Source organism: Carassius gibelio, chromosome B16, assembly GCF_023724105.1.
Source record: "Carassius gibelio isolate Cgi1373 ecotype wild population from Czech Republic chromosome B16, carGib1.2-hapl.c, whole genome shotgun sequence".
Lineage (NCBI taxonomy): Eukaryota > Metazoa > Chordata > Actinopteri > Cypriniformes > Cyprinidae > Carassius > Carassius gibelio.
In genome coordinates this window covers 130,821-140,421 of record NC_068411.1, presented here as the reverse complement: position 1 = coordinate 140,421, position 9,601 = coordinate 130,821, and the positions used below count along the sequence as shown (strand labels likewise).

The 9,601-nt window shown below is 37.1% G+C and overlaps 1 protein-coding gene across 1 annotated transcript; it reads left to right on the top strand.

Moving 5' to 3' along the window:
* The first annotated feature begins 273 nt into the window (after window positions 1-273).
* LOC127974277 (GTPase IMAP family member 8-like) lies at window positions 274-6,054 on the top strand. The gene is made up of 3 exons (XM_052577455.1): window positions 274-997; window positions 2,147-2,854; window positions 4,228-6,054. The coding sequence occupies exons 1-3, from the start codon at window positions 274-276 to the stop codon at window positions 4,986-4,988; spliced, it is 2,193 nt and encodes a 730-aa protein (XP_052433415.1). The 3' UTR covers window positions 4,989-6,054.
* The last annotated feature ends 3,547 nt before the right edge of the window (window positions 6,055-9,601 follow it).

The following is a 9,601-nucleotide window of genomic DNA, read 5'->3' as shown; positions in this document are numbered from 1 at the left end:
GTTTTATTAACCTATCATTTAAATGGTGCGGTAACTAATTCAGACCGAAAGTGACATTATTTCTAAATATTTTAGGCAGGGTTATGAATAAGAGAGTGCAGCAATGGCTACATGTGAAGCAAGTGAATTTGGTAAGTTCCCTGATTAACACATTTATATTCTTGGTGTCTAACATTTCTGATTCTGTTTTTAAGAAAAGCTTAAATCTAAGTACAATACATCTCTAGATGTATAGACAGCAGGGAACAAGAAATCATGTTTTCGATATTAGGAATGCATCGTCTCTTATTGGCAGGAGTCCAGTTTCTCTTTGATTTGAGGATTGTGTTATTGGGAAACAGAGCAGCAGGGAAAACCTCTTTGGCAAACCTAATAACAGGTCACGCAGAGCCTCATCTAAAGAGAACGGCCCAGTGTGTGAAGATGCATGGAGATTTTGCCGGAAGGCAGGTCACTGTAGTTGATACGCCGGGCTGGTGGAAGAACTACCTTGTCAAAGAAACCCCTGAATTTCAAAGACAAGAGATTGTGCTTAGCGTTGCTCATTGTCCTCCTGGGCCCCATGCGGTTCTGCTGCTCATACGTGTCGATGCTTTATTCAAAGAAAAGCACAGGAGGTCAGTGCAGGAACACCTGGAACTTCTGAGCGAGAGAGTCTGGAACCATACTATAGTGGTGTTCACATATAGAGACCAGCTACAGGAGCAAACTTTAGGAAAGTACATTGGAAGTGAAGGAGAGTCTCTTCTTCTCTGGCTAGTGGAGAAATGTGGACACAGATATCATGCTCTTAATACTGAGAGAGCCACTGGGACGCAGTTGACGGGGTTAATGGAGAAAATAGACGCAGTGGTCGTGGGAAACGGTGGCTGTCACTTTGAAATGGACAGAAAATGGATGTATGCGGTGGAAGGAATGATGACGAAGAGATACACGAGAGCAAACCAGAGGAGGAAGATGGTACAAGAACAATGGGAGACTCCACTTGTACGACAAGGTAAGAACCAGGGGCCAGATTCATGAAGATCTTCTCAAGAAGGTTCAATTCTGAACAGTTTTTAATGGGATAGTCCACCCAAAAATTTTAATTACATCAAAATGTACTCACCCTTAAGCCATCCTGGGTGTTTATGACTTTATTCTTTCAGATGAATTCAATCAATATTAAAAATATTATGTCTATGGTATGTGCTGGAATGCCACTCTCTAGTGAACATGCTGAGGACAGTTAGCGGAAGCTAGAGATTACGGTTTCTAATGTTATAAATATGTATATTTTTCTCACAAAAAAATCTTGATTCAATTCAGAAGGCCTTTTTAAACCAACCAGAGCCACATGGAATAATTTTCATGTGTTTTTCTTTTTTTTTTTTTTGCACTTTATTTTTAGAAAGCTTGGAAGAGCCAGGACATTTTTTTAATATAACTCCAGTTGTCTAGGATGGCTTGAGGGTGAGTAAATCACGGGGTAATTTTCTAACGAGAAAAATGTACGTTGGAGGTTATCCAAACTTTAAGAGATTGTTCACAAAGATTTTAAAGGAAACATTCTTTTCAGGAATGAAAAAATGTGTTTGGAAATGCAAAATATTCTTAACTTTGTTGTTGAGAATAAAGTCAATTTTAAGAAGTATTGTTTTCTTAATGTTTTGTGAATCTGGCCCCAGATAACCATTTTTAAAGGGATAATTTACTAAAATTACAGTTCTCTCATCATTTTCTCTCATTATTTCCCTCATGTTGTCCCCATGCAACACATTAGGAGACATTCTGAAGAGTATTATGGCTACTTTTTCCAATTTCATGAAAGTGAATGAGATCAGGTGTGCTACTGAACTCCAAAATGACAAAAACACATTTCAAATAATCCTGATGTGTACACCTTATGAAGTCATGATTCAAATTAGGCAAACCCAGTCCGTTTTTCTCACTGCTGTAACACTCAGTTGAAATTGTTGACGCCCATTACCTTTAGTTCTTACTTCTCTTGTTGACAAAATATCCTTGACATCTTCAGTTCTTTGTATTTTGCTCCACTTGAGGGTGAATGAATGATGACATAATTGTTATTTTGGGGTGAACTATACTTTTAATCTCAGTTAAGAAAAAGAAAAATTATGATTTAAATTAATCTTGTTTTTACCAGGTCTCAAACATGTCCACATTCCTAAGGTGAGGATGGTAATGTTAGGTTTCCGAAGATCTGGTAAGAGTTCAGCTGGAAACACCATTTTGAGTATGGCGACGTTCGTCTCAAAGAGAACATCCACGTGTGTGAGAAGACAAGGCGAGGTGGATGGGAGACACGTGATTATAGTGGACACTCCAGGCTGGTGGAAGTCTCTCCCAGTGGCTGACACTCCTGAACTGGATAAAGAGGAGATTTCACTCAGCGTGTCTCTCTGTCCACCAGGACCACACGTGCTTCTGCTGACTCTGCGTGTAGACATGTCATTCACAGCAGCAGAGAAGAAATCAGTGGTGGAGCACATGGAGCTTCTTTCTGAGAGAGTGTGGGCTCATACTATAGTGCTGTTCACCCATGGAGACTGCCTGGGGGACTTGACTGTCGAAGAGTTCATTGAGAGTGAAGGGACGGCTCTACAGTGGCTAGTTGAGAAATGTGGGAACAGATATCATGTCCTCAACAATGAGAACTGGAATGATGGCAGTCAGGTCACAAACCTGCTGGAGAAAATCGAGAAGATGGTGGCACAAAATAGGGGCCATTATTATGAAATTGACCTTAAGACGCTGAAGGAGGTGAAGCAGAAAAGGAAAGCAGTTGAAAGGAAAGCTAAGGCTAGAGCAAAGAAACAAAGACAGATGAGGAAGATGGACAATAAAATGAAGGGTAAGATACTGGGTTCTACACAATTTAATTCCATAATGTGACACTTTTGAGTAAAACATAATATCCAATGAGAAAAAATGCACAGATGAATTACTCACATTAACATCAAGAATGTGCACTAAGAATTTACTTCTTAATTCTCTTTTATACTTCATTTATAATTCAGCATTGCAAAGTTTTTTTTTACTTAATGCACCAAGTCATCGTTTATTATACACAGTAGGACATTTATTTAAAAATAAAAAATAAAAGACAGAAATAAAATGTAGGTTTAAAAAAAACCACATTATTTACAGCTTTACACGATTATTGCATAAACAAGTTAAAATGATGTTTCCACTGCATTTGCAAAAAATCTACATACAGCTTTTGGTGCATCCAGCACATGCCTGATTGTGCAAAACTAGTACAAAGTCAGCATCTTACAACTAAAAAGGAAAAAGAGCACATCAGTAAAGGGATGATGCCGAGGAAGATAAGAGCTACTCTTGTTGAAAGTCAATACAGTACAGTGCACACAATATTGTTGGTGATGGAGGGATACAGAGTTCAACCTGCAAATTGAGTTTATTTTTTGTGGCTTTTTTTATGGGCTCGGGTTGTCTTAGAAAAACAATTTTGATGAGAAAGTTTTGGCGTCACAGTGTCTGCTAAGAGTTCAGTGTGCATCACAGAAACGCTGTGTCATTCAAGCTGCATTATTTATTATAAATTCAGTCTGAGTGCTTGTCTGTGTGCCTTAGGGTTTTGGGAATGTGATATTTTATAATGAGTAATAGTAATGTATGTTAATATGCAATTTGTTAATGGTAATGTGTGTGTGTGTGTATGATATATATATATATATATATATATATATATATATATATATAGTTTTGTTTATATAAGTCAAAACTCATTTTACACAATATTTGACATTCCAAACATATTCCTCAAGTCAAGATCGTTTATCAAAATAAAACTCTTGAAAGTTCTTGAATTATGGAACCTTTCCACTGCGAAAAAGATTGCAGAAATAAATTACAGATCCATAATATAAATATCGCAAGTGTTTATTTATTTGCTTGTTTGTGGCAGAAACAAGCTTCCATTGAAACCATAAACCGAGGACCTTCAAGACTTTTATTTTGAAAACAAGTTTTTAATTCAAAATTGTGAGTTTATAAATAAGTTCACTGAGTGTGTATATCGCAATTACATTTTTTTTTTTTTTTGCGGAGCACGAGGAGGAATGCGACTGGTAAACATTGCAGGTCATGTTCAAACCCATATCAACCTGACAGAAGTAATGCTTGCCAGACCTGTTTGTTCCTTTGAAGGTGGTGGCTTATATTAAAAATAATTTAGGAATCTTTTTTCCCCCATGTCTTTAGATGTTGGAAAGCATTTCTCAGAATTTTCTCTTGTGCTGCTGGGTTATGGAGAATCTGGGAAGAGTTCAACAGGGAACACCATCTTCGGCAAACAGGTGTTTGGGTCAAGAAGAACAGCCCGGTGTGTTCAGGTACATGTAGAGGTGGGAGGACAACAGGTCAGCATCATAGACACCCCTGGCTGGTGGAAGCACCTGCCCACAGAACAAACCCCTGAACTAAATAAAGACGAAATCACACAGAGTGCATCTTTATCCGCTTCTGGACCAGTCGCTTACATTTTGGTCCTTCGTGCCGACTGTTCCTTTAAAGAGCGAGAGCGGAAGGCGATGGAGGATCATTTGAGGCTTTTGGGCTCCACGGTTTGGGATCACAGTATAGTTCTGTTCTCGTTTGGGGACCTGCTCGGAGACAGAGCCATTGAGCAGCACATTGCATGTGAGGGAGAAGCTCTGCAGTGGCTTGTTGACAGATGTGGAAACAGGTATCATGTTTTTAATAATAAGGCCAAGGGTGAGAGCCATCAGGTCACAGAGCTGCTGGAAAAGATACAAGAGATGATTTCAGCAAACAGCAGGGGCAATGACAAAGACATGCAGGTGCTGCGGGAGGTGACAGAGGGGAGGAAGGTGGAGGAAGACAGAGCAAACACCAGACTGAAGATGCAGGGACAAAGAGAGGAAGATGAATCTGATGATGTATTTGATGATGATGAAGTCATTTGGGAGTCAAGAGCATGGAAATGGACAACAGCTGTATGAGGCGATAAGTTAGAGTTCTGGAAATTATTTTAATAATCAGTTCTCTTGTTTGCTTTTGAGTAGAAATATCTAAACATCCTTTAAAAAGACACTATTATTATAATTATAATTATTATAATTATTATATATATATTAGGGCTGGTAAGTGATTCATTTTTATCCAATTACATAATTTGATGATTAATTAATCGAATAAATCGCACATCAGATTTGGAAGATTACTCCCAAAAGATAATTTAAAGTCATTGTGCAAAACATCAAACAGAGATTACAAAAAGTAAGTTCAGTAAGAAATATATATACACTCTTTGCATATGACCCTTTGCAGTGCATTAATTTTTCTTTATTTTTTAAAACTTTGCTTTTCAAAAATTATATGGTCACATTTATATTTTAAAAAGACATTTTCCAAGCTTGCAATATATATCTGAAATACGTAGAGGGCACTAGGCTCTGTTTTTAAAATGTAGAAATGTGGAAATGTATTCCTCTGGCAATCCACTGCCATATCTTTACTCTCATAATGCACAGACCCCTTAGCGATAAGAATATTAAAATTGGACACATTTGCACAACACATAGCTGTGGGCAAAGTGGCACACATTCTTGAGGAATATGCAAATGACATGCCACAACACAATATTTCCAGGGAAAAATAAACAAAAACAAACAACCAAACAAATAAATAAATGACAAACGGCATCCAAGGGGAAGAACAGCAAGAGAAAGTAATGCTAATGCAAGTTACTGTTATAACAATGACACTTTAATGACTGTAAGACTCTTGTTTCTGGTAGATGAAGTGAATGTCATTCGGTTTCAGACAACAGCACTTCATACAGCCAACGGCTTTGATACTGCTGTTCATCATTCACTGTTGGGAGGATGTTTGCCTTTCACTCATATTCACATGCACATAGTCATTGGAATTGTTTCCTTATTTTGTCATCTGAACTTTTTCAGTGTGTCTATTTTATTTACTCTGGGGTACTTTTTGTTCAAGGGTCGTGAACTTTGTTGGCGATTTATCCAAGAACAACTCAATCAATAATCGTTGGACTGTGTTAAAGGGACAATCCTTTCTTCTTTTCTGGACCTTCAGATACTTTATTTTGTTGTATAGCCATTAAATTATATTATAAATATTGTTGTTCAGCAGATGTTGGTTTCTGTGTGTTTTTTAATCAGTAAGAGCTGCATTTCTTTGCGTTTGTATTCACAAAGTTTTCACAATTTAAACCTTTAAAGAGACATTTGGTTTATTGAATTTTTCACATTTGGTCACCTTCACAAAATGAACAAAAACATTACATTTGGATCTTTTCATCTCACAAAGGTATCGTATGGCTTTAGAATGTTACAAAAGTATTATAGAATTTTTTTTTGGTCAATATAAGCTGCTATAATATGGAACCCACTTTTAAAACAGTGTACTGTGGCCCATTAGGGTAAATAAATAATACCAGAAATGTCATTTTTGAGTAGATGATCCCTTTAATTCACACCAGTAACAAGATGTTCAAGCACTTTTTGGACTCAAAGTGGCCTAATTCTCTTTTAATCACAATGTATTGAATAAAACAAAAAGGATCAGGCTACAGATATTGTCTCATGGTAAAGGATGAAAAGAGGCAGCAAACGATGGCAAGGAAAAGTTTGAGAAATGAAGAATCTGAAAAGGGCAAAGCTGAGAAATGTCAAAGAAGAGGATGAAAGCTGTGAAAGAGGAACAAAGCGAGGTTACAGAATCAGGCTGAATGAAGCCTCAACAGATGACAGAGTTGGTCGTGCAACACTGAGTTGGGCCTTCAAATCTGTATCCATTCTCTCTCTCTCTCTCTCTCTCTCTCTCTCTCTCACACACACACACACACACACACACACACACACACACAAAGTGTTTCAAGAAATTACACATGAATGATTCATGTTTTCAACTTTACTCAGGCCAACTAAGACTGTATAATTAATTGAGGCTTCTTTTACAGGGGACTGGAATTAGGGAGGGACTGTTTAAGATGGGAAAGACGTGAGAGGGCAGAGCATGTTTAATACCATAATCATGTAAAGCAGTACTAAGTGGTCATGAAATCTTTCAAAATTATTATTATTATATCAGTGTCAAAGGCTTGGCACGGTCTTCCAGTCTAGCACTTTAGTGTCCAGTATATTCATCTGTCACTGGATAATATTTGGCCCATTGCTGGATTGATGTAAGGTTGGCAGATCACACTTCTCTGACTGTTTATGCCTTTTTAAAGTTGTCCGTTTTCATACTCTGCCTATGCCATGCTAATCATTTTTCACTTTGTGTCATGTCAATGAATTGCAAATATATGCTTAAAATATTCCGGCACGAGAAGCCTAACCTGATTTTACCAAGTGAGACATGTTCCTGGGACAACATCGTTGTTGACCCTGGAACAACATTGTGATTAACCAATCAGATTTGAAGAACCAGTTTATAGATTTTGTGAAGTTTATGCTTAAAATCAAGAAGGGCATCTGCTCTGAATGTAAATGAAACTCATTGCATCTATATCTGTTGAAATGTGCTAGCTTTAAATTACAACACAATCCGATCTTTTTGATTTTTAGTCAGCTTAAATGAATAGATCTCCCAAAATTACAATTACAATTTACTCACCCTCAGGATATTCAAGATGTAGATGAGTTTGTTTCAGATTTGGAGAAAATTTGCATTACATCACCTGCCCACTAATGGATCCTCTGCAGTGAATGGGTGCCGTCAGAATGAGAGTCCAAAGAGCTGATAAAAAAAATAATTACTCGAATCCATCAAATAACATTAAGTAAAGCAAAAAGCTGCATGTTTGTAATAAACAAATCTATCATGAAAATGTTTTTAACTTCAAACACAGCCGCTATCCAAAAAATAAATTAAATAAAATACAAATACTTTCTCCAGTGAATGCATCATCTTGTCTAAATCAAGATCAAGCACTATTTACAAACTAAAAGAGTTCTAAACAAATATGTCAGAGGATTTTGATGTGAGAGGACAACAGGGAATTAACTTTTTCAATGGAGGAAGAATTTTGTATAGATTATGGACTGGTATATTTACCAGAAGCAACATTTTTAAAGTCAAAACGTCCTGTTGGGTTTGTTTCATACAAACACAGCTTTTCACTCCACAAGACATTAACTAATGCACTGGCGTCATGTTCAACAGAGAAAAACATGTCTGGGTGGCCTCATGTGAATTGTATTACTCATGTACTAATTCAGAACATTGTGTTTCTGTATTGGAGAAACAATTGTGTAAAGGAGACTTGTCAGTATAATAAATGTGGCTAAGTTAGTGCTTGTGTGAATGAAAAGAATGGCTAGTGCTCCAATCACCAAGGCCTCTTTCAAAATAACCTTTTAAAATGAGGTACTATGACCTTCTTTAAAAAAATCAGATATGCTATTCATCCATTTTGAATATACATTTGCTTGGATTGATGGTTAGGGGGATATGCTATGACAGTCTTAGGAGGCATGCGACTTTATGAAAAAAGGAGGTTGTGCTGACATTCATCTTTTGAAAATAGAGCCATACGTTTTTGAGAAATGAGGGGAGAACTGAGTGATGTAATTTGTGTAGTGTAATGACAGTTTTAAATGTTCACAATGGTTTGACCTTGCGGTTAAAATTAAAATAATTGCTACATGGGTCGTTTCACTCAGTAGAGGGAGTACTATTCCCTTACTATAGGTTCATTTGTATTAAAGCAATTCATAAGGGTTATTCTTGTGAATGTGCATAAGGCGGTTACTTCAGTTCTAGGAAGTGTTGCTGAAATCAAAGTTTGCCATTGTCTTTTTATGTTGAGAACAGCTTAAGAATGAAATAACGTCCACAGATACAAAGCACAGCCGTAGTGTTTGACAAACCTTTTGTTTTGCATCTTTTGAACGTGTTTTAAAATATTCATGGTGCTAAAAATATTGCACCTGTTTCCGGGTGACATTTCCACTGTCAGTGCAGTGCTGATCTTGAATGGCTTACCTGTTGTCTGGCTTCTGGCTGGAACAAGTCTCTGCGTAATCCTGTAGTCAGCACTGTGCACTTTCTAGAACATTCCCAACACAGAGATTCAGGAAATTGCTCAGCAAGTGTCAGGCTGCTCGAACAGAGAACACTAATCCTGTAAAGACTTCCCCTCAAAGCTGCTCTTAAAAGGAGGCACCTGGCAGAGGGAAATGGGAGGAGAGCTGAGAAACACAAAGAAATAAGAGTTTTTAGCATTAGTTGCGATGCTGGCTTTAAGGACGTTTAGTGGGGTTTGAACCAAGAGTTTTCTTGTCTCTCATTGAAAATGGCAGTGCAGAAGCCTGAATGAATAAAAGAAACTATGACACAAAGGATTTTTTTTCTACATTGGCATATAAGGATAAATGCATATCTGTTCTACGTGGAAACTAGGGGAAAGGGTCAAAATAACTAATGTAACTCATCATATATTCTAATTCAAATCTAACTCATTATTTATCAATTTTACACACTTTAAATAACAACCAATGCTATTTAAAAACTGCAAGCATGGTAACATTTTAGACATTTTATATTGCAAGCTACTTTCTGGTTTATGATTTGAATATAT

Excerpts from the sequence above, each read along its gene's own strand:
- LOC127974277 (XM_052577455.1), top strand. The coding sequence starts at position 274 with ATGCATCGTCTCTTATTGGCAGGAGTCCAGTTTCTCTTTGATTTGAGG. Across the intron at positions 998-2,146 it reads GACTCCACTTGTACGACAAG|GTCTCAAACATGTCCACATT; the intron begins GTAAGAACCAGG and ends TGTTTTTACCAG. Across the intron at positions 2,855-4,227 it reads GATGGACAATAAAATGAAGG|ATGTTGGAAAGCATTTCTCA; the intron begins GTAAGATACTGG and ends CCATGTCTTTAG.